Source organism: Homarus americanus, unplaced genomic scaffold (assembly GCF_018991925.1).
Source record: "Homarus americanus isolate GMGI-L3 unplaced genomic scaffold, GMGI_Hamer_2.0 scaffold49667, whole genome shotgun sequence".
NCBI classification, from domain to species: Eukaryota; Metazoa; Arthropoda; class Malacostraca; order Decapoda; family Nephropidae; genus Homarus; species Homarus americanus.
Window position 1 is genome coordinate 6,758,422 of NW_024738608.1, and position 24,744 is coordinate 6,783,165.

At 42.0% G+C, this 24,744-nt stretch overlaps 2 protein-coding genes across 3 annotated transcripts; one reads left to right on the forward strand and one right to left on the reverse strand.

Moving 5' to 3' along the window:
• Positions 1-1,350: 1,350 nt before the first annotated feature.
• LOC121874205 (annexin-B12-like) lies at positions 1,351-15,893 on the reverse strand. The gene is given in 9 exon segments (XM_042378225.1): positions 1,351-2,477; positions 3,864-3,939; positions 3,941-3,974; positions 4,862-5,054; positions 5,341-5,477; positions 5,679-5,769; positions 6,208-6,321; positions 6,609-6,779; positions 15,812-15,893. Coding segments are annotated over 9 exon segments (954 nt in total). The 5' UTR covers positions 15,827-15,893; the 3' UTR covers positions 1,351-2,354.
• Positions 15,894-17,160: 1,267 nt separating this feature from the next.
• On the forward strand, positions 17,161-24,679 carry LOC121874206 (brahma-associated protein of 60 kDa-like). Of its 2 annotated transcripts, none has more exons than XM_042378226.1 (10): positions 17,161-17,318; positions 18,828-19,018; positions 19,361-19,493; positions 20,029-20,127; positions 20,470-20,625; positions 21,187-21,330; positions 22,144-22,365; positions 22,828-22,995; positions 23,457-23,630; positions 24,194-24,679. In XM_042378226.1, exons 1-10 carry the CDS (start codon positions 17,190-17,192, stop codon positions 24,362-24,364), a joined length of 1,587 nt encoding a protein of 528 aa, XP_042234160.1. In that variant the 5' UTR covers positions 17,161-17,189; the 3' UTR covers positions 24,365-24,679. The 2 variants fall into 2 exon arrangements, with proteins under 2 accessions (XP_042234160.1, XP_042234161.1); XM_042378227.1 differs by having other exon boundaries at positions 18,831-19,018.
• The last annotated feature ends 65 nt before the right edge of the window (positions 24,680-24,744 follow it).

Consider the following 24,744-nt stretch of genomic DNA (forward strand, 5'->3'; position numbering starts at 1 on the left):
TTGACAGAGACCCTTGGTGTTGTGTTGACAGAGACCTTAGTGTTTGTGTTGACAGAGACCCATGGTGTTTGTGACAGGAGACCCTTGGTGTTGTGTTGACAGAGACCCTTGGTGTTTGTGTTGACAAGACCCTTAGTGTTTGTGTTGACAGAGACCCTTGGTGTTTGTGTTGACAGAGACCCTTAGTGTTTGTGTTGACAGAGACCCTTGGTGTTTGTGTGACAGAGACCTTAGTGTTTGTGTTGACAGGAGACCCTTGGTGTTTGTGACAAGAGACCCTTGGTGTTGTGTTGACAAGACCCTTGGTGTTTATTGTTGACAAGACCCTTAGTGTTTGTGTTGACAGAGACCTTGGTGTTTGTGTTGACAGAAGACCCTTGGTGTTTGTGTTGACAAGACACTTGGTGTTTTGTGATGACAGGGCCATGAGGTGTTTGTGTTGACCACAGAGACCCTTGGTGTTTAATGACAGAGACCCATGAAGTGTTTGTGTTGACAGAGACCCTTGATGTTTGTGTTGACAGAGACCCTTGATGTTTGTGTTGACAGAGACCCTTGGTGTTTGTGTTGACAGAGACCCTTAGTGTTTGTGTTGACAGAGACCCTTGAGTGTTTGTGTTGACAGAGAGACCCTGGCATGGTGTTTGTGTTGACAGGGCATGGTGTTTGTGTTGACAGGGAGTCCTTGGTGTTTGTGTTGACAGAGACCGCGCTTGGTGTTTTGTGTTGACAGAGAGACCCTTGGTGTTTGTGTTGACAGAGTCCTTGGTGTTTGTGTTGACAAGACCCTTGGTGTTTGTGTTGACAAGGGGCCTTGGTGTTTGTGTTGACAGAGACCCTTAGTGTTTATTGACAGAGTCCTTGGTGTTTGTGTTGTGTAGAGACCCGCCCATTGTTTGTGTTGACAGAGACCCTTGGTGTTTGTGTTGACAGAGTCCCTTGGTGTTTGTGTTGACAGGAGTCCCTTGGTGTTTGTGTTGACAGAGACCCTCGATGTTTGTGTTGACAGAGACCCTTGGTGTTTGTGTTGACAGAGACCCTTGGTGTTTGTGTTGACAGAGACCCTTGGTGTTTGTGTTTACTGACATTTGAGGAACATTCACCTTCTTTCACAACATTTCTATCACCTTAACATTCTTCTACCATGAATTCATTCCTTAAGAAGTGCGTGTACTTAGCCTGACTGTGGTGAAGCCATGTCATCATCCAATCAACACCAAACACACCACAAACAAAGCATTTTAAGAGATCACATGAGGATTAACCACCCTAACTTTACCTGGTGGGGTTAGGTTAGGTTAGTTTAGCATCACGGTCGCTTTCCATTAGGTGAAAATATACTAAGGTGTGTAATCTTCAGGTGGTATCATATTTTGTTTAAGTCATATAAAGATGCCACGCCTATACCACACTACACTGCTGTTAATATATAATGGAAAGATAAGGTTACCTATGACTTGTTTAGCTCCTTATAGCCGTACACAACTTGACTGTGTGTCCACCTTCTGTGAGGATTCTGGAGGATGTGTTCTAGTCTGGGTTCTTTGGCGAGTAGTAACGAGAGTGAGAGCCTGTGTTTACCAAAGTTATTTGTTGTTTACACTAAAAGCCATTCTAGTTGGCGCCAAAATTGAGTCTTATCTGTTGGCGCCAAAATTTATTATGCGTGTTGTTATATTAGTGTTTACCTAACTATCTAGTACTGCTAGTTAGAGGACTGTAACTAGCATTTATATAATGCTCTTAACAGTGCTTGGTTATAAGTATTTGTGGAGGTAATTCCAGACGACTGCAGTTAGACAACCACCACCTAACTATCAACAGTTAAGCCATCAATGTCTAACTACTGGCTAGCTGTCAAACTTGTAGCACCCTAACTAGCACCAGTAGTAGTTAGAGCCAATAACTATCCTAACCATCGCCAGTAACTACCCTAACTACCCTAACTACCACCACCCTACCACCACCACCAGTTACAACCAATAACTACCCTAACTACCACCACCGCAACCAGTAAGATCCAGTAACTACCCTAATTATCACCACCAGCAGTTAGAACCAGTAACTACCCTAACTGCCACCACTATCAGTTAGAACCAATAACTACCCTAACTACCACCACCACCAGTTAGAACCAGTAACTACCCTAACTACCACCACTACCACCATCACCATCATTTAGAACCAGTAACTACCCTAACTACGACCACCAGTTAGTACCAATAACTACCCTAACTACCACCACCACCACCAGTAATAGCTGTAGTTAGAGGTCCAAGAAGCTGTTACAGTGAAACCTCCATATAGCGGACTCTCATCTCCATACAGTCCGTTAATCAGAGGCATTGAGGGAGTTAGTGACCCATGATGGCCAGGAGGAGCTTCTGGTAGTCTCCTTGGGTGTCATCCTTCACATCGACCCAGAGGTCCTTGTCATACATGTCCTTGTACCGGGTCTGTATGTCTGCCAGGTCGATCTGTGGGAGGACATGGGGAGACAAGGTGAGGACATGGGGAGACAAGGTGAGGACATGGGGAGACGAGGTGAGGACATGGGGAGACAAGGTGAGGACATGGGGAGACGAGGTGAGGACATGGGGAGACGAGGTGAGGACATGGGGAGACGAGGTGAGGACATGGGGAGACACAGACATGGGGAGACGAGGTGAGGACATGGGGAGACGAGGTGAGGACATGGGGAGACGAGGTGAGGACATGGGGAGACGAGGTGAGGACATGGGGAGACGAGGTGAGGACATGGGGAGACGAGGTGAGGACATGGGGAGAAGGACATGGGGAGACGAGGTGAGGACATGGGGACGACGAGGGTGAGATGAGGGTGAGGACATGGGAGACGAGGTGGACATGGGAGACAGTGGGGACATGAGACAAGGTGGGGATGGGAGACGGGTGAGGACATGAGACATGGGGGCATGAGAGGACATGGGAGACAAGGAGGACATGGGAGACAAGGTCAGGGGAGAGTGAGGACATGGGGAGACAAGGTGGAGGACATGGGGACAAGGTGAAGACATGGGAGAGAGACATGTGGGGGACAGTGGGGAGGAGGACATGGGGAGACAAGGACATGGGGAGACGAGGTGGGGACATGGAGACAGAGACATGGGGAGATTGAGGTGGAGGACATGGGGAGACGGGTGGGGAGACGATGGGGAGACAAGGAGGAGAGGACATGGGGAGAGAGGACATGGGAGACGTGAGGACATGGGGAGACAAGGAGGAGAGACAGAGGTGAGGACATGGGAGACGAGGGGAGGACATGGGGAGACAAGGTGAGGACATGGGGAGACAAGGTGGGACATGGGGAGACGAGGGGAGGGACATGGGGAGATGGAGGAGGAAGTGGGAGACATGGGGAGACAAGGTGAGATGGAGAAGACATGGGGAGACAAGGTGAGGACATGGGGAGACAAGGTGAGGGCATGGGGGAGACAAGGAGGACATGGAGACAGGGGACAAGGAGGACATGGGAACAAGGGTGAGGACATGGGGAGACATGAGGAGGACATGGGAGACAAGGAGACATGGGGAGACAAGGTGAGACGAGGCATGGGGAGATAAAGTGAGGACATGGGGAGAGCGATATAGGAGGAGAGATGGGTATGGGGAGGAAGAAGAGAGAAGGAGGAAGAAAGGGGAGGAGGTGGGGGAAGAAGAGGAAGAAGGAAGAATAGGATTTTTTTTTTTTGATTAGCCACCTAGCACTAACACCCTCCTCCCCCTCACTCTCTTCCCTCACCCCTCACCCTCCTCCCTCCTCCGCACCAACATCCTCCCCTTCACCCTCTCACCCCCCTCCCTCCCCTCCCCTCCCCATCCCCCTCATCCCCCTACCCCCCTACCTCAGATCGAGAGACTAGTATCCTTATGAGGGACTTGTCATCCGTCCCAGCGCCCACTATTGTCTGGTTCAGCCTCAGCGTAGAACCCCAGTGGATCCTTCACCCGCTGAACTGTTGGGACACGTGGGATGTTATTGGGACGCGGGATATTGGGACACGGTGGATGTTATTGGGACACGTGGATATAATTGGGACACGTGGATATTGGGACGTGGATATAATTGGGACACGGTGGATGTTATTGGGACACGTGGGATATAATTGGGACACGGTGGATGTTATTGGGACGGGGATATAATTGGGTCACGGTGGATGTTATTGGGACACGTGGGATATAAATTGGGACACGATGGGATGTTATTGGGACACGTGGGATATAATTGGGTCACGGTGGGATATAATTGGGACACGTGGGATGTAATTGGGACACGTGAGATGTAATTGGGACTCGTGGGATGTTATTGGGACACGTGGGATGTTATTGGGACACGTGAGATGTAATTGGGACACGTGGGATGTTATTGGGACACGTGGGATGTTATTTGGACAGTAGTTGTCAACCTCAGGTCAACACATCATAAAATCCTACAATAGTATAGCCTCATAGCCTCACCTTCTACAGTAGTATAAGCCTCACCTCCTACAGTAGTATAGTATGATAGCCTCACCTGCTGCAGTAATACAGCCTCATAGCTTCACCTCCTACAGTAGTATAGTATGATAGTCTCACCTGCTGCAGTAGAATAAGCCTCACCTCCTACAGTAGTATAAGCCTCACCTCCTACAGTAGTATAGTATGATAGTCTCACCTGCTGCAGTAGAATAAGCCTCGCCTCCTACAGTAGTATAAGCCTCACCTCCTACAGTAGTATAGTATGATAGCCTCACTTGCTGCAGTAATACAGCCTCATAGCCTCACCTCCTACAGTAGTATAGTATGATAGCCTCACCTGCTGCAGTAGAATAAGCCTCAGGCCAAATCATAAACAAGAACTCACCAATAGCCAGTAAGCCGTTCTTCATGTCACCGCTGAATTCCTCCCCTAATGCGTCTTCGATGGGAGCTGCAGCCAGTGTCTCATATTGGTTGAATACCTCCTTGAGTTGTGGGAAGCTCCGGGTGTTGAGAATTCTGATAAATTCCTCTTCGTCTGTTTCACTGTTCATGCCTACCCCAGCGTCGTAGAGTAACTGTGGTGAAGTATGGTGTTAGAGGGAACAAGGAGAAGAGATGAGAAGAAGAGGAGAAGAAGAAGAAGAAGAAGAAGTGGTGGTGGTTAAGTGTATTCGTTATGGTGGATTTACTTCGATTTCTGATGATCTTGAGTGACAAAAATTAAAATAAAAAAATAAAACAAAAATGGAAAATTGACACAGTTTAAGAATTCACTGGTGGTTTTTTTTTCTTATTTTTTTCTTATTTTTCTTTAATTTTCATTCTTTTTTTGTCACCAGAAAGAAGACCCAGAAGACCTACCTGGGCGTCACTGATAGCGCTGGGGGTGTCAACGGTCTGGTTCTCGTCCCTCCCGGCGGCCACCAGTGCACACATCAAATTCTTAAAGTCTCCTGACAGTTCCGAGACCAGATGTTCGTCCAAGGAAATGCCATACTCTGAAGGAGACACAGAAGGGGAGGTAGGGAAGGAAAAGGTGTTCCTGAGGTGCTTATGGTTTACTGTGTGTTAACTCTCTCTCTCTCTCTCTCTCTCTCTCTCTCTCTCTCTCTCTCTCTCTCTCCGTTAATAGTGGTTTTCAGCCTCTCTCTCTCTCTCTCTCTCTCTCTCTCTCTCTCTCACACACACACTTTACTCACTCCGTTGATAGTGGTTTTTCAGCCCCTCGATCTCGTCAGGTGAGCGACAGGCGAGGATGTCAATCAGTGTCTTCTCATCGGTGCCGATGCTCTGGAGGAAGGTTAGACAGGTGTTAGGAGACGGGTGTTAGATCACAGGTGTTAGGAGACAGGTGTTAGGAGACAAGTGTTAGATCACAGGTGTAAGGTGACAGGTGTTAGGAGACAAGTGTTAGACAGGTGTTAGGTCACAGGTGTTAGGAGACAGGTGTTAGGTCACAGGTGTTAGATAGCTGTAACCCTTGAGTACAGTAACTTAAAAAAAATTGGGTAGTGGCTAAGTGTAGATTGTGGTAGGCAGGTATAGATGGTGATAATGGTGGTAGGTAATGATGATGGTGGTAGGTATTGGTTGTGGTGGTGGTAGGTAGTGATGGCAATAGTGGTGGTAGGTAGTGGTTGTGGTGGTGGTAGGTAGTGGTTGTGGTAGGTAGTGGTAGACGAGAGTGTAGATGGTAGAAGACAAATGTAGATATTAACCAGCACTCACCGTAAGGGCTTCGTTGAGGGCCTCCACCAGTAGGTCATAAGGCCCCTCCAGTAGCGCCAGCACCGCCTCCTCAAACGTCCCTCCTAGTTCCTCCTTCAGATCTTCCTTCAGGTCCTGTCGTATTGAAGACCAGAGGATTAACTCGCCGTCGCCGCCACCTTCAGTATGTTAGTGACGAAGTTTGTTTACTTTTTATATGTTTGTTGTTGTTTTGGGGTTTTGTGAGTGGGGGAAACATGCAGGCTCTCTCTCTCTCTCTCTCTCTCTCTCTCTCTCTCTCTCTCTCTCTCTCTCTCACATGGTCCGTTTCCGTGCATGGTGAGGTGGAGGAGGTACCCGTCCTTGATCCCTCCCTCCCTCCCTCCCTCCCCACACAACACCAACACGTACAGTACACTCACCCGTCCGTACATGGCCTTATATTTCTCTATGTACTCCTGCCGTTGGATGTTCTGATGGGTGACCAACATCTTGATAATCACATTGGTATCGGTTCCCATCCCCTTCATGGCCTTCCGGAACCTGACGCAGGGTTTCTCGGGGTCGAAGTCCTCTTTTAACTTGATGGTTCCCTGAGGCAGAAGGAGGAAGAAGTGTAGGTGTTTAGTGACTTCTGGGAGGCCCTTGGTAATCCTGCCCCCTCATCCTAATCCTTCAGTCCTTCCCCTCATCCTAACCCTCCAGCCCCCCCCCTCACCCCAGCCCTCCGCCCATCACCCCCCTCCTCCCATCACTCCAGCCCAACCCTCCCCAGCTCCCCAGCCCAACCGCCCACCTCCCAACCTGCCCAACCCTCCCCCACTCCCCCAGCCCATGATGACTTCACCAGATCTCGTCTACTGACGTAAGATAATGACTCACTGATTGACTGACTGACTGACCAACTGATTGATTGATTGACTGACTGACTGACATGTCCACAATTATTAAACGTTGATGATTATTTTAGTGCACTTTTAACACTTTCAGGACTAGAGGGTCAAACCTATGCCCACGGAGGGTTAAGTTATCGTCCTTAAAGGGTTACATCAACACTCACCTGACTCACTGAGGACTAACAACCAACCAACCACTACACAGCAGTCATTAAGAACAACAACAGGTGGACAGAGCTCAGCGGGTGCGGTAATTAAGGCGTTGCACCTGTTAGAACTCGTGTCATTACCTGTAACGACCTGTCAGCGGGACCTTTGGAGTACCGTACAGGTTTTAGGTAGTGAACGATAGGTTGGTTGGGTCAGAGGTCATGTGGGTGGGCACCTGTCTTGATATCTTCTGACCTGACCTAACCTAACCTAACTTAACTATGAATGCTTAGGTTAGGTTATGTGAGGTGTTAGGTTGGGTTAGATTAGGTTAGGTTAGGTTAGGTTAGGTTAGGTTAGGTTAGGTTAGGTTAGGTTAGGTTATGTGAGGTGTTAGGTTGGGCTAGGTTAAGTTAGGTTAGGTTAGGTTAGGTTAGGTTAGGTTAGGTTAGACTAGTGAGTACTTATCCAATTGAACTAGGAATCATTTAATTAAGCTGAGGTGAGTGGTTGGGGGCGCCGCTCAGTCCAGCTCCTAGACACGCACTCTACACGCACTCTAACACCCCCTCAACACACACAGCAACACACACTCTCTCACACACCCTCAACACACCCCCTCTAACACACCTCCTACACACTCTCCTCCCCTCAACACACACACTCTCCTGCCCCCTCAACACACACTCTAACACCCCCTCAACACACACTCTCCGCCCCCTCAACACACACTCTCCTGCCCCCTCAACACACACTCTCCTCACACCACACACTCTCCCCTCCACACACTCTAACACCCCCCTCAAACACTCTCCCCCCTCCTCCTCCCCCCTCACACACACTCTCTCAACACACACTCTCCCCCCCTCCGCCCCCTCTCACACACACCTCCTGCCCCCTCAACACACACTCTCCTGCCCTCACACACACTCTCCCTGCCCCCTCAACACACACTCTCCTGCCCCCTCAACACACACTCTCCTCAAACACACACTCTCCTGCCCCTCAACACACACTCTAACACCCCTGCAACACACACACACACCCCTCCACACTCCCCTCAACACACTCTCTCAACACACACCCCCCTCAACACACACTCTAACACCCCCTCACACACACACTCTCCCTGCCCCCTGCACACACACTCTCCCCCTCAACACACACTCTCCCACCCCTCAACACACACTCTCCTGCCCCCCCTCTCTCCCACAACACACACTCTCCTTCTACACACACACACTGTCATGTACCTCTCACTTACGTCACTCCCTCGTGTTGTGTTCCTTTGTATTACACCACCTTACAGTGTTGATGGTCGCTTTAACCTTCAAACGTGGCACGATGATGTGTGTGTGTGTGTGTGTGTGTGTGTGTGTGTGTGTGTGTGTGTGTGTGTGTGTGTGTGTGTGTGTGTATAAGAATGTGTTATTAGTGTGTGTCTGTCTGTGTACCAAACTGTCCAAACTAAATCTAATCCAATGGTGAAAAACAAACACAAATACAACACCAAAATTATACCGAAAATCTATCCTAACAAGAGACGTTCATTCACCACCAACTCAACAACAAAACAAAAATTATCACATTATTTTCCAAACACCTACGATAATTTATGTGTTTTAAGTTAAGTGAAACAGTAAAGTGACATCATTTATAGCATCACTTAAGGGGAATGTTTATTTTATCGTAAGGGTCTACCGAGAATCAGGACTTTAGGTTAATTTAGGGTAATATATCAGACCTTGTAGCCCTATGCCCTTAATTTTGTAGGACTGTCACTTTTTTTCCCTAATTTTTATCTTTAAGGGTAAAATATAGTTGGTTGCTGGGTCAATATTTTTCATTTTGGAGTATGGAGATTTTTCCTTTAGCCCTAAATTCTCTAAAATGTGAATTGCTTATAAAAATGCTCCCTTATTATGGTAGTTGTACATTAAATTGCTCCTTCACTACAGACACTACACTAAGTAGGTCACAAACCATAGTTGCTTTGGAGACTGTACCGTTACTAACAACACCAAGCGGAGATCAATACACTTGAGATACACGTGGAGCCAGGTGTTAACACGTGGTGCCAGGTGTTAACACGTGGAGCGAGGTGTTAACACGTGGTGCCAGGTGTTAACACGTGGTGCGAGGTGTTAACACGTGGTGCCAGGTGTTAACACGTGGAGCGAGGTGTTAACACGTGGTGCCAGGTGTTAACACGTGGAGCGAGGTGTTAACACGTGGTGCCAGGTGTTAACACGTGGTGCGAGGTGTTAACACGTTGTGCCAGGTGTTAACACGTGGTGCGAGGTGTTAACACGTTGTGCCAGGTGTTAACACGTGGTGCGAGGTGTTAACACGTGGTGCCAGGTGTTAACACGTGGAGCGAGGTGTTAACACGTGGTGCCAGGTGTTAACACGTGGTGCGAGGTGTTAACACGTTGTGCCAGGTGTTAACACGTGGTGCGAGGTGTTAACACGTTGTGCCAGGTGTTAACACGTGGTGCCAGGTGTTAACACGTTGTGCCAGGTGTTAACACGTGGTGCGAGGTGTTAACACGTGGTGCCAGGTGTTAACACGTGGTGCCAGGTGTTAACACGTTGTGCCAGGTGTGCTTACGTGGTGCGAGGTGTTAACACGTGGTGCGAGTGTTAACACGTGGTGCCAGGTGTTGGCAACGTGGTGCCGGAATGATGGCACGTTGTGTGCCAGGTGTTAACACGTGGTGCGAGGTGTTAACACGTGGTGCGAGGTGTTAACACGTGGTGCGAGTGTTAACACGTGGTGCCAGGTGTTAACACGTTAATGCAGGTGTTAACACGTGGTGCGAGGTGTTAACACGTGGTGCGAGATGTTAACACGTGGTGCAGGTGTTAACGATGGTGCGAGGTGTTAACACGTGGTGCCAGGTGTTATGATGTCGCAGCTATGTATCTATCATATGCATGTGGCAATAGCATGTGTGTATCTATCTATCTCTATCTATCATATGTATGTATGTATGTGTGTGTATCTATCTATCTCTATCTATCATATGTATGTATGTATGTGTGTGTATCTATCTATCTCTATCTATCATATGTATGTATGTATGTGTGTGTATCTATCTATCTATATCTATCATATGTATGTATGTATGTAAGTGTATCTATCTATCTATCTCTTTCTATCTATCTATGTATCTATCTATCAATTCAGTTTTGTCGTGTATCAGTTTTATAATTGACCTACACGTCCCGCCGTATACACCCTATGAACCTGTGTCGTGTTGCATCTGTGAAATCGCTAATTCACTTTTCTCGTGTTGGTCTGTCATGTTTGTGGCCACGATGTCGATCAGATGTGGGAGGGGACACGCGGTAAGTTAGGACACTCCCCTTACTTCCTGGTTGGGTGTAGGATGGATTCTCAACCTTGGGACAAAATTTCCCTTGGGTTAAAATTCACATCAAACGAAATTTCCCGAGGACAAAATTCCCTTATTTAACCTTATGTTTACACGATTAGCATAACACTGATTTAACCTCATATTTATACGATTAGCATAACACTGATTTAACCTCATATTTACACCAATAACATAACACTAACCTAAACACGATTAACATAACACTGATTTAACCTCATATTTACACCAATAACATAACACTAACCTAAACACGATTAACATAACACGGATTTATTGCCTCTGGTTGTGGATAGAGAGGTGATAAGAGTGACTGAGTTAGGTTGTTTATGAGTGAGAGAGAAGGTGTGTGGGGACCCTTGTATTGATGACCACCACGGAGGGCAACCGATCAATACTTTAGTTCTGGGAAGTTGACCCCCCTCCCTCCCTCCCTCCCTCCCCCCTGACTGTTGTGTTGGTGGTGGTGATGAGGGAGAGTGGTAGTGATGGTGGAGGGTGGTGATGGTGATGGGGGTGATAATGGTGGTATTCTGATGTTGTGTAGTGATGGTAGTAATGGTTTTAGTGTTGTGGTGTAGATTTTGTAACAATGGTTTTGGCCTGAAGTGTTAAGTACTGTCGTTACTACCAAAGAATGTGTGTGTGACTGACCATAGGTATTGACCTGGATTCTCTATTGACTAACGGTAATATTAAGTGTACAGTCACGAACAGAAATTCCTTTACACTGTTATAGATCAAACTACCCAATTGGTGATCAGGATCAAACTACCCAATTGGTGATCAGGATCAAACTAGACCCAATTGGTGATCTGGATGAAACTACCCAATTGGTGATCTGGATGAAACTACCCAATTGGTGATCAGGATGAAACTACCCAATTGGTGATCAGGATGAAACTACACAATTGGTGATCAGGATGAAACTACCCAATGGTGATCAGGATGAAACTACCCAATTGGTGATCAGGATGAAACTACCCAATGGTGATCTGGATGAAACTACCCAATTGGTGATCAGGATGAAACTACCCAATGGTGATCTGGATGAAACTACCCAATTGGTGATCTGAATGAAACTACCCAATTGGTGATCTGGACAAAATCCCTCAGGCGATGAATCTCTACCATAATTCCTGTATAAAATGGTGGTGTTTGTTTACATATGGTGAGGAGGACTTGGTGTTTGTTTACATATGGTGAGGAAGGAGGACTTGGTGTTTGTTTACATATGGTGAGGACTTGGTGTTTGTTTATATAATTGAGGAGGGACAGTCATTTGTTTTACATATGGTGAGGAAGGACAGTGTTTATATGGTGAGGAAGAGGAGGACTTGGTGTTTGTTTACATATAGTGAGGAAGGAGGACTTGGTGTTTGTTTACATATGGTGAGGAAGGAGGACTTGGTGTTTGTTTACATATGGTGAGGAAGGAGGACTTGGTGTTTGTTTACATATGGTGAGGAAGGAGGACTTGGTGTTTGTTTACATATGGTGAGGAAGGAGGACTTGGTGTTTGTTTACATGTGACGGTGGTGAGTGCGGAGGACTTGTTTACGTCACGGCAGACAACAAACAGTTATTACGTTCTATCACAACAATCTGATAATGCTAGACCCATAAAACACGTTTGTAAAAGATTATAAAATAGATAAGATAAAATGACTTAGGTATATATATATATTTTTATTCGTGTCTGTATCAAAACACTAAATTTTTCTGGGTGGGAGGAAGTTAATATATAGTGTAACCTTGATATAATGGACTTTTCTCTACGTGATTCATTATATAGCGGGGGGCGGGGGGGAGGGATCCTTGATATGAAAAAGAAAGAAAATCAAGTAACTCTCTCTCTCTCTCTCTCTCAACCTGGGTACGACAGTCACAGCTCAGATTGGCGGCCATTACCTGTGTGTAAGCCTATTTCACCTCCACCCACACACATCTCACCCCCCACCACACCCCTCAGTATCAGTAGATAATTATATTACTGTGGGGTTTACTTCCTGGACATTAAAAGCTGGATTAGTTTCTAGGAACCCTTGAGTAATTTCCCTGTGTCCTGGATAGTGTGTGTGTGTGTGTGTGTCCTGGTGTGTGTGTGTGTCCTGGTTTATGTGTGTGTGTCCTGGTGTGTGTGTGTGTGTCCTGGTGTATGTGTCCTAGAGTGTTGTATGTGTCTCAGAGTAATAGTCAAGGTCACGTGGCACAGGTCAAGGGTCACGTGGCACAGGTCAAATGTCACGTGGTACAGGTCAAGGGTCACGTAGTACAGGTCAAGGCTACACAGTCTACCCCTCCGAGTTAATTACGTAAGGTAGTGTTATGATGGGCGCCATTGTGTTATGCAGTGTAATTATCGACTTAATAACACAGGTGCGTGGAATGTTGACTCTCTCTCTCTCTCTCTCTCTCTCTCTCTCTCTCTTGAAGGTTGTGAATAAGGAAAAAAATTCGATGTTTGGATTCGTGTGTGTTTGTGTGTCTGTCTGTCTGTGTGTGTGTGTGTGTGTGTGTGTGTGTGTGTGTGTGTGTGTGTGTGTGTGTGTGTGTGTGTGTGTGTGCGTGCGTGTGTGTCTGTATGCATGTTTAGAAAATCTACAATAAAACCCGTATTTATTCTCCACCGTCTAATTCACTTCATAATATAGTTCTTAATCCTTAATAAAAAACACACCACTATTTCCTTCTTATATAAAACTATAAACAAAATACTAACACCTTGATATTGTTAAATTGTTTTGTGTCTCCCAGAGTTAAATTATTATCGTCTTTTATTTTAACTTAACCTGGATGTTAATGGTGGGTTAGTTTATTGTATTATTTTGTTAAAGTCTTTACTTAACCTGAATAAATAATGTTGGAATGTGAGTTATGATGTCTATATCTTTGTTATTATACCCGCTAGTTGAGACAGTTTAATGTGTGTCTGTCTGTCTGTCTGTCTGTCTGTCTGTCTGTCTGTGTGTGTCTGTCTGTCTGTCTGTCTGTCTGTCTGTAGGATAAGTTGCGTTAGGTTAGGTTTTGTCTGGTTACGTTGCCTTCGATTACGTTAGGTTGGATTAGGTTAGGTTAAGCTAGGTTAGGTTAGCATTATGGTGGTTAGGTTAGGTTAAGCTAGGTTAGGTTAGCATTGTGGTGGTTAGGTTAGGTTAAGCTAGGTTAGGTTAGCATTGTGGTGGTTAGGTTAGGTTAGGTTAAGCTAGGTTAGGTTAGCATTATGGTGGTTAGGTTAGGTTAAGCTAGGTTAGGTTAGCATTATGGTGGTTAGGTTAGGTTAGGTTAGGTTAAGCTAGGTTAGGTTAGCATTATGGTGGTTAGGTTAGGTTAGGTTAGGTTAAGCTAGGTTAGGTTAGCATTATGGTGGTTAATCTTTAGGTGAAATATTCCGGGGTGCCTAATCTTCACGTGATCACTTAGCTATATGCTGGCAGTAAGTTTGTTCACTGTTGGAATAAATAAAAAGAGAACTCCGGGCAATAACAGGACATACCACAGTAAACTCTAACACAAAAGGTCCTCTCTATTATGCCAAGACACTGCTAACCAATTGTGATTTGTATGGTCGATTTTCCAGGGGTGTTACATGGGAGATTGAGCCTTGTGTGTTATGGGTGTGTGGTGGTGGAGGAGGTGGTGGTGGTGGTAGCGGTGGTAGCAGCTCCATGACGACCAGACATACCATAATGTTTGTTGACCTGACTACCACCACCTGTGTACACGTCTCGGTATGTACAGTACACACACACACACACACACACACACACACACACACTTACTTATAAACAAACAACAAACAAACTTACAGACAAACACACTTTAACTATACATATACACAAGTTTACGTACATAGATGTTACACATATATATGCACATAGCTATACACTCAAAGTTACGTACATAACTGAACACACATGAAGTTAAGTCACCTAACCTAACCTAACTATAAATAAATCTAACTTGATCTGATTTAACCTAACTTAACGTATTCTAACTCCATCTTAATTTAACGTAACCAAACTAAACCTTTAACAGGAAGTAGGTAGTAGGCAGCTCTCAAACAGGGAGGTACTACTGCCTGGGAAGATATTGGAAGCATCATGGTAGACCCTGCTGCCATATGGCATCACGAAAATTGTGACCAAATCCCAGGTTGCTCACCTGTCTTTCTGCCTCATTTACACACAATTGCAGGGTTTCAATTGTTTTTCTTACTTGACAACACAACATACATATATTGTTTCTCACTATTTTTCTTTTTTTTCTTTATAGTTCTTTATTATTATTATTACGGTGTTATTATTATTATTGTTATTATTATTTTATTTTACTTTTTATTGTAAATTTTATTTACTATGAATAATTATTACATTTTCACCCCCCAGGCCCTGATGTGGGTCAGTGACCTGTGCCCGGGTGGGCTAATCCCCGTAAAAAAAAAAAAACCCTTGTTTAACCTAACTTAACTTAACTTCATAATATAACCTAACCAAATCTAACTTAACCTAAGGAAACCTATTTACACTATGTTATTTAATACATAAATAAACATATAAAATTATATTAACAATCACAACCTATAATGAGTTGGTGATTAAACCTCAACTACACCATCAATTAATTAGTGAGCTGATAAACCATGCTTCAAGTGAGGGCCCATGAAGACCGGACACCTCACCTACCGCACTGGCATTATTTGGGAGTGAGAAGTATTAATCATAACCATAAGAACATAAGAAAATAAGGAGTCTGCAATAGGCCGGTTGACCTGTGCGTGGCAGCTCCTGTCGAGTTACTACCACTCTCTATCATCCATGAATCTATCTAGCCTCCTTTTAAAACTTTCCAGCGTCCCAGCACTTACTACAAAATTGCTAAGCTTGTGCTACTCGTCCACCACCCTATTTGTGAACCATAGGTATACACACAGAAATGTATACATAAGATAAAAAAATACGCATTATCATACACTAAGAATCATTAAGTATGTGTAATTATATTCTTGTCTTTAACAATTATATGGAAATTTCTATTACTACTATACTGTATATTTGAATTTATATCTGTCAGATGTAAAGTCATCCACCTATTTGGGAATTATTATAACAGGTATTTGTGAAGTTTATCAATAAGTTTACTATAAATTTCAATGACCCCGAAGTCTCTAACATCTCTTACCTCGTGCGTGTCCATGATGACGGTAGTGTGTGTGGTGGGGAGGAGCCGAGTTCTCTTACTGTTTTAACTGGACACCGCGCGACCACACACACTGTCACACTCTTGGGCGTGCGCTCTAGCTTCTAGCCTATTCCTTTATTTCTTCACGTATAATCATCGTCTCCAACTTTATTTAATTGGTAGAAATATGAAAGATTTCTCCTCAGCGATGCACACAGTGATATGTGTTACGGACAGGTTGGCTTTGATTACGTTAGGTCAAGTTTGGTTAAGATTAAATTGGGTTAGGTTAGATTACAGTTATTTTTGCTAGGTTAAGGGTCTTTGGTTAGTTAAGGTTTGGGATAAGTTATATTAGGTTATGGTAAGAGTTGGTAATACGTAATTGTAAAAATTACTTAACCTTCACCAGGAGCATTCGATCTCTTTAACTCAAACTCTCACCCACCGCCAAAACTGACAAGAAAGAAAAGCATAATCAGTATCCTGTGACCCCCTCCCTCCTCCCATTTGCCTAAGTTGGCCACCAAAGCCAACTTTTCAGGTTTTATGACCTGGTACGGAGTGGTACCTTAATATTTTGCATTCCTTTCAACACTCGACGATAGTTCAACTACAGGTACTTAAAACTTTCATTCCTTTATACACATTGGAGCTCAAAGTTCGGCAGATACTGTTTTTTGGTGTGTGTGTAAAGACGAAATTTCGATAATTATTTGTATCAGTATCATGCCAATTTTAAAGCGCACCTTAATCATTGAAATAGTAAAGGAAGAAGTCAGCAGATTTCTTCTTTTATATTTTGGGCTAGGGTGATTGACATTAACTTTCCTATGCATTTTCTTGGAGCCTAATTAAGCCTGTGAAATGTATTTATTACATTAACCTTAGTACTGCTTATGGCAATGGCACACCAATGTATTGAATATACACAATACAATCTAACTTTGGTTATATGAAGTTTAATTTATGTAAACAAACTCTTATTCCGGCAGGGCGTAATGACATTATCCATTCCAATTGTAACTTAAATAATTATATATGTTTTAAGCAAAATAAGAGTCATGTTGATAGTGTTATTTCATATAATAAAGATGTGAATGAATTTTGAATCTGATATATATTTTTATTACAATCTCATGTTACTATTAATATTGGTGGGACCGACATAACGCAATGCTTTCCCTTCTCATATATACAGTATATATATATATGCTCATATCATATTTTTTTAATAGATTCGAGTTATACGTGATTTAATTTAAATATATATAAGAATATAACTGCCTACCGAATTTTATAGAAAAATTATAATGTAAAACAATATATACAAATATTTTATTTTGTAGTTTTGTACACTAAGCGATCTTGATTGAAAATGGCGTCGCGTCCTCCTTACCCGGGAACTCCGCCACCTCCAGGTGCCCCTCCTGTCTCCTCCCAGAGGTATGCTGTGCCTCAGGGGGGACAGGGAACCCCTATGAGATATCCCCAGCAGAGTTACCCTGTAAGTAACAGATATATTTAAGTAATAATCACAAGTAAACGTCGTCAATGTTAGAGTGCGGGCGCCACTCGATAATTGTAAACAAAAGACATAAAGGAATATTTACTTGTTAGTACGGTCTACAGGTCATTGACATTCTATGATTTGAGTTAATATAAGGTTCCTGGTTTTCTTAAAAAAATATTTGTAAATTTTGTTTATCAACAAGTAGAATTATGGTTTTAGAGAAGTTGCCTTACACTTCTTCCTTGGCTGTTGAGCACTGTGTATGTCTATGCTCTTTAGGAGACAGTTAGCACCAGGAATAACTTATGGAAATTAACTGGAATTTCTGGAGATACTATTTGCCTGATGCTGAACTTGTAAATGAAAGCAAGAATGAACAGAACCTATTAGAGCCTGACCTAACCTTACCTAACCTCTCTTAACTTCCTAACCTGTGCATTGTCGTTTTTAATTTATTGCTTACTATCATCCAAACAACATTCTAGAAATATGAATGATTTCAATCCAATATAAATAGTAATAAACACATCCAATGAGATTGTCGTTGGTTCATGACATGTAGACAAAGACCGCTGGTGCCATAATTATGGTAAATATCTTATAACTTGGCTTACAAAGGACGTAGAGATGTGAAATTACCACTCTTTAAAGCCCTGCCCTCTAACAAGTCAATTATGATCGAAGGAAAGACTAAAAAGAAAATGTAATACAACGTTGTTCCTTCAGTTTTATTACTCAGTATCATCCAAACAAAATCTGAAAATTTGGTGAAATTCCTTAAAGTCCTTCTGGTGTTAATCGTCTCTATTTATAAGAACATAAGAATGGAGGAAACTGCAGCAGGACTATTGGCCCATACTGTACAGCCCCATTTACACCCAACCCCTGTCACTCATATATCCGCCCAACTTATAATTGAAGCTATCCAGCGTGGTCGGGTTAATGATGAATTGAATTGAAACGGTTTATTTAGCCAGAAAAACACAGATACAGAGTGGATAATAATAAAAATTTTAACACGGCTGAGCCAGTTGAGAACCTGGTAACTTGTTCCACTCATCCACTACTCTTATTTCCAAACCAGTGTTTACCTGTCTTGCACCCAAATCTAAATTTGTCTAATTTGAAACCATTGCTATGAGTTCGCTCCTGGTTGGAACTTAAGGAATTGCACAGAATGTTTTGGAGATGTTATTTGAATGACACCAAATAAGGAAATGGAAACAACAATGCACAGAACCTGACAATGGGCAGGGCTATGAAGCGGAGGGAAGGTAGGTGATTAGGTAATTATTCAGTAAACACTGGCATACAATTGAGGTTCGTAAACTGGAATTTGTGGATTAGCTTTTTTTATTTGTAGAAGGTAACTGTTATTGATAATCAAGTATTTAATGGGCGTACACATTTAAATAAGTTTTGACAAAAGAAAAAAATTAGTGGAGACCAGATACAGTATTTAAATTTTATTTTTTATTTATTATAATTGTATTGTTTTTTCAGCAGATGAATGTGCAGCGGTCACAATACCCCCCTGTTGGGATGGGGGGTCCTGCGGGAAGTCCAGCTCCTGTGATGCAGCGTGCCCCAGGTCCCCCGGGCCCACAGCCGTACAGCGGGGGAATGGTCCGTCCCCCAACCATGCCCACAACTCCTGGCTCTAAACGCCCTGCATCATCTAGTTCTTCCAAAAGGTTAGTACAGTACATGCTCTTGTAGCCTTAGACAGAACTGTCTTACAACTGGTACTGTTTTGTGTACAGTAGTTTGAAAATCCATTAGTAGCTAATTAGTGACATAACATTAGAAAATTTAAAGGTGTAAGGCACAACAGATTATAGGAAGAATGATCCCTGAAAATTTAGTAATGCTACTCTTACATGAGAGGCAAATCAGGGTACTGTACATGCTGACTTTGACCTTACTAGCTGCAGGTAAAAGAGAACACTAAGCTTTTTAAGTATTTATAAACAAGCTTTATCATATCACTTATGCTTGTAATATACAGTACTGTACCACACTTCTTTATTCAACAGTGGAGGAGGCAGCGGGGGAAGTGGTGGTGGTGGTGGACCTCCCCCCACCAGCCAGGGAGGGGTTCCTTCAGACTATTCTCATGGTAGTTCTAAAAAGAAGAAGAAGTTGGCTGAGAAGATTCTTCCACAAAAGGTACAGTGACCCATCTATAGTGGAACCTGAAGTAGTTGTTACTTTTCTCAAAAGGTTTAGGCAGGTATAATACTGTCAACAGACTGGCATTTTTGAGAATCTAGCATGTACTGTGCTGAGGATTCTGGATACTAAAGAGTGAACTTTATATACAGTATAATGTATTGGAAGTTTTATACACTTAATCATTACATAAGGTATATAAAACTTAACAAGTGCCTATTATTTTAAAGAGAAAATTTATTAATGCTCAACATATAGACATTTTTAATATACATACAAGAAAGTTTTTTCTTTTAGCATTGCAGTTATAACAGCAACATTTATTAAAAAAAAAGCACAGTCTGACATGATTGACATTGAAGGGGATGCAGGAGTCAGGAGTGGTTGGAGGAAGTTTATACCTATTCAGAAATCTGTGTTTACTTTTACTCCACTTTCTCATGTCACTATAGTAAGTCCAAAGATATTTCTAGATGTGTTTAGCTTCATAGAGTGTTTTCTCTCATTTTCATATTGGCTGATATATTTATAGGTTCGGGATCTTGTTCCGGAAAGTCAGGCATATATGGATCTCCTGGCCTTTGAGCGTAAACTTGATGCCACCATCATGAGGAAGAGACTGGATATTCAGGTAACTACAGAATTTCCTTCAATTGGTAATCTAAGAAAGGCTTGGCATATTAAAGTGATGTTTGGTTTGCAGCTCTGTTTATTGTATATCTGGAATGAGTCCGGTAAAGGCTATTTTGCCACTATTTCCCAGTACACCATATTTGTGACTCTCAATCAATTTTGATTTGGGGGGGGGGTGTTGCACACCTCACCTTCACTAATGGCCTTGTTCATAGTACTCTAAAAAACAAAAAGGATTGATACAGTAGTTATTCTTATTAGAATTTTGGTGTGAAAGTCATTCTACTTATGAATTAAATCCAGAATTTCTCTTTTCTCATTTGATTACATTGTATTACAGGAAGCTTTGAAGCGACCCATGAAAGTTAAAAAAAAACTGCGTATCTTCATCTCAAATACATTTTACCCTGCTCGTGCTGAGGGTGGTGAGGGCGACGAAGCTTCTGTTGCATCCTGGGAACTGAGAGTGGAGGGTCGGCTCTTAGAGGACCATAAGGTAAGATATCTGGCTGATTTATCGTCTTAATGGTGTGTTTGTGTACAAGGTAATATAAGTTTGACTAAAGAAAACAATACTTTGATCAATTACAGCTCCTGATTCCACAGCAAGTAGCAAACTGCATGAGAGAATAAATTACAGTAAGGTTTATAATTGTAAAGATGATGTGAGTAAATCAGCCATAATTAATCAATAATGTTCATTATATAATATTGTCTTAAGTTTTCTGAACACATTTTAGCTTTTATTTTGATAGTTAACTTTTAATGATTTAAAAGAAACGGCAAATGGAGAGATGAATATAAAAACATTTCTCATATGTAAAAAGTCAAAGTTGTTCCCAAAGACCTTGCTCTTGTTCAGGACTTTGTATACTAACTCCTCAGTACATTTGGCACTGCTCTTGACAGCATCCTCCCTTCTCCTCTAAAAGTTAGGTACTGTACCATTAGGAAAAGAGATAAATGCTATATCCACTAGGCTGCTTGTGCCTGTAGGTGCAGTATTAGTTATACTTTTGTTTCCTCTTAGTTTTCTTATCCTGAAGATTTATTCCAGAATGATCCAAGTAAACTGAAGCGCAAGTTCTCCTCCTTCTTCAAGTCTCTGGTGATTGAGTTGGATAAGGACCTTTATGGACCTGATAATCACCTTGTTGAGTGGCACAGAACAGCCACCACCCAGGAGACTGATGGCTTTCAGGTTGGTGTTCCATCACTTGTTACTTAGTCAGTCTAGAACTCTGCTCCTCTCTAGATCATTCTTTCAGATCATATTGTATTACAGAACTATATCATTTTGGGTTATCGTTTTGGACATAATCTTCGTCTCACCAATTTTGTTCAAAATCTCTTATGTACTCCTGAACTTGCTGATTAAGGATCTGTTGTCCAGAATTTTAAATCTATAATTGCTAGTCCAAATGACATTCAAACATTTTAATTTCTTTTCAAATGCAAATTACACGCTGCCTATGGTTTTTCTGTATTTAATTTAATTTCTAAGAGTACTTGTACATTATCCAATAGTGGTTTAAAGGAAAACTTTTATACATTATGAGTTTGGTTCAGAGCCTCGTTAAAAAAAATACTGTTTTTGAAAAATTTACAAAATTTTTTTTTACTTACTGTGCATTAAGTTACTGTGAAATATACCTAGGGTGCTAGGATGACTTCTCAAACTCGGTGTTAACAAGACTGAGGTGGGAAGTGTGATTGCATAAACTACTACAGAAGGTTTCTGATATGTTTAAGAGATCATCAGTGATTGATTATATATTTTCTGATTTTGAGATAATTGAAGATTTGTTTGAGGAATAATCAAACCTGGCCTTGATGTAGGTTAAGTGTTGTGATACAGTTTGAAACATTACAGTTACCATTTCATTTGTTGCCTTTGTTTCCAGATCTCTGTGTGAAACTGGTAAAGATTTCTTGTATTAGAGGAGCTAATAACCCAGTATGGTACAGTACTGTTAAAGGTTGTATCATTTACTGTGATGATGGTGTCTTACAGGTGAAGCGACCTGGAGATAAAAACGTCCGGTGTACCATTCTGCTTTTGCTGGATTATCAGCCACATCAGTTCAAGCTGGATCCACGTTTAGCACGCCTCTTGGGGGTGCACACTCAAACACGTCCTGTCATCATTACTGCATTGTGGCAATACATAAAAACACACAAGCTGCAGGATGGTCATGAGAGAGAATATATCAACTGTGACAAATACTTAGAACAGGTCAGTATTCAAAGTATTTCTGTCTCTAACTTAGGTTATGTTTCCATCCAATACAAGTAGGATGGATTAGCTTAATCTTGTGCCTTAACATAGTTGAATAGCCACCTATGCACATTCATCATAGATAATAAGCTGCAGTGCTAGAACTTGAACTGGTTCTCCATTGACTGACAATATGGAAGTATGAATATTTTATGTCCAATCTTAAAAGATTCCCAGAGGCTGTCATTGAAAACTGTGAGAATGTGTAGTGTGAATTTTGGATATCCAGTCATAAAGGGCATTTGACAGTATTTTATGTAGCTGTTGGATATTCTGTTGCAAAAGAAATCTGTGAAATTGTATGGTGTGCTTATATGAATGTCTGATATTTTTATACACTTAATCAGAAGTTGGGGAGGGTTGTGGTAGTGATATTGTTCACCCAGCCATCGTTAATAGGTTTTTACCATTATTTTCCAGATCTTTGGTGTTCCTCGTATGAAGTTTGCAGAGATCCCCGGTAGACTGAACCAGCTGTTGTTCCCCCCAGACCCCATCATCATCAACCACACCATCTCTGTTGAGGGTGCAGACCAGAAGAAGACATCTTGCTATGACATAGATGTAGAAGTAGATGATAACCTCAAGGTGAGCAGAGTCTTTATGGATTTATCTATAATGCTTGACTATTTTAGGCTCATATAAAGTAAGTAAAGTTTTTGTCCAGGAGTTATGTTTATTTCAAGGATGATATTCTGAAACAAAGCAAATTTTTTTCTCTTGATTTTACTTGTATTTTGTGAAAGACTGCAGGAAATATAGTGAGAGATTTTGTGTATAAATTTTAAACTGTTCCTTGAATGTTATAAAGTACAAAGTATAACCTCTATCTCTCACTTTGAAAATCAGACTCATATGTTTCCAACTTTTGATTTACAAACAAAAATAATTATTCACATTACTGTCCAGTGAATCATTCCAAATACTGTATCATGCACTCTCTTGTCTTTACCTTAACAGTTATATGAATAGTTAAGTTGGCCTTGAACTGTCCTCAGAAAATTTTGCTTAGTAATCTCATATATTCTTTTTTTTCCTGCTGTTAACAGACTCAGATGAATAACTTCCTGCTGAGCACCAACTCCCAGCAGGACATCCAGACACTCGACACCAAGATCCACGAGACAGTGGAAACCATTAACTCCCTCAAAACTAACAGGGAATTTTACCTTTCCTTCGCCAAAGATCCGCAACAGTTTATACAGAAATGGCTAATATCTCAGGTGAGTGGTGTTACCCTTTGTATTATCTATATTTATGTATACAATGCTGTACATGTATATACAGTACAGTAGAATGTGCTGTGTAACAAATCTGATAGTCCTAATAATAAATACAGGGACTTGTATGTTTACATATTATAAAAATTTGAGAATTTTATATATTTGTTGTAAAATTCCTCACAAGGTCTGCAGAAAACTTAGTGGAGCTTAAGGTAGAGGCACAGTAGAGGGTGAAATAAAAGGTGTTATAGTATTACATTATGTGCCAGAAAGCTACAAGTGCAAAGCAAATGTAATATTATGTGTTGTGAATGGTAAGTATTTAGAAAGTTAGAAGACCTATTGATCATCAACTTAATTGGCCTTTAATGCCTGTATAAGTGGGTCCCTGTTGCTTCTTTTTAATATGTAACCCCATTGTGGTTCTAGCCAAGCAATAGACAAACCTAATAATATTCATTTACAACTGAGACCATCCAGATGCAGGGAAGAAAAGGGTGTTTTAGTATCTAATGACACCCTTTATGCATTTATTTCTTCTATTTATTGATTTTATTTTTCAGAATCGGGACTTGAAAACCATGACAGATGTTGTTGGCAACCCAGAGGAGGAGCGGCGAGCTCAGTACTATTTCCAGCCTTGGACGCACGAAGCCGTCAACCGCTACTTTTATACAAAGATCCAGCAGAAGCGGGCAGAGCTGGAACAGGCTTTAGGTATTAGGAATAACTGAAAATGTTTTAAAGGTATCCATTGATCAAATTCTTTTTACCCAGAAGTCCATCCAAATTTTCAGTGAGAATGGACATAAATGTCTTTTTATGATTAAAACCTTATCGAAGTAAGATTTGACCTGGTAGTAGATATGAAGCTGCTTTTGATCACTTGTACAATACAGGAGATGCCGGCGTGTTTTAAGGTATTTACTCAATGTTACTTTGTATGTCTCTTCCCCATTTTTATTTAACTACATATAAAGTGTATCGTCGTACTACCATGATATGCGATGTGAAACATGTTTTTAAGTTCTTATTATAATGTCTTTTTACAAATGAGTGTGATTACCCTTTTGTTAATATTAAAATCTCATACCAGTTATTTCATAATTCTGAA

Coding starts and splice junctions, on each gene's coding strand:
- LOC121874206 (XM_042378226.1), top strand. CDS start 17,190: ATGGCGTCGCGTCCTCCTTACCCGGGAACTCCGCCACCTCCAGGTGCC. Junction 17,319..18,827: donor ATCCCCAGCAGAGTTACCCT/GTAAGTAACAGA, acceptor TTGTTTTTTCAG/CAGATGAATGTGCAGCGGTC. Junction 21,331..22,143: donor AGGAGACTGATGGCTTTCAG/GTTGGTGTTCCA, acceptor GGTGTCTTACAG/GTGAAGCGACCTGGAGATAA.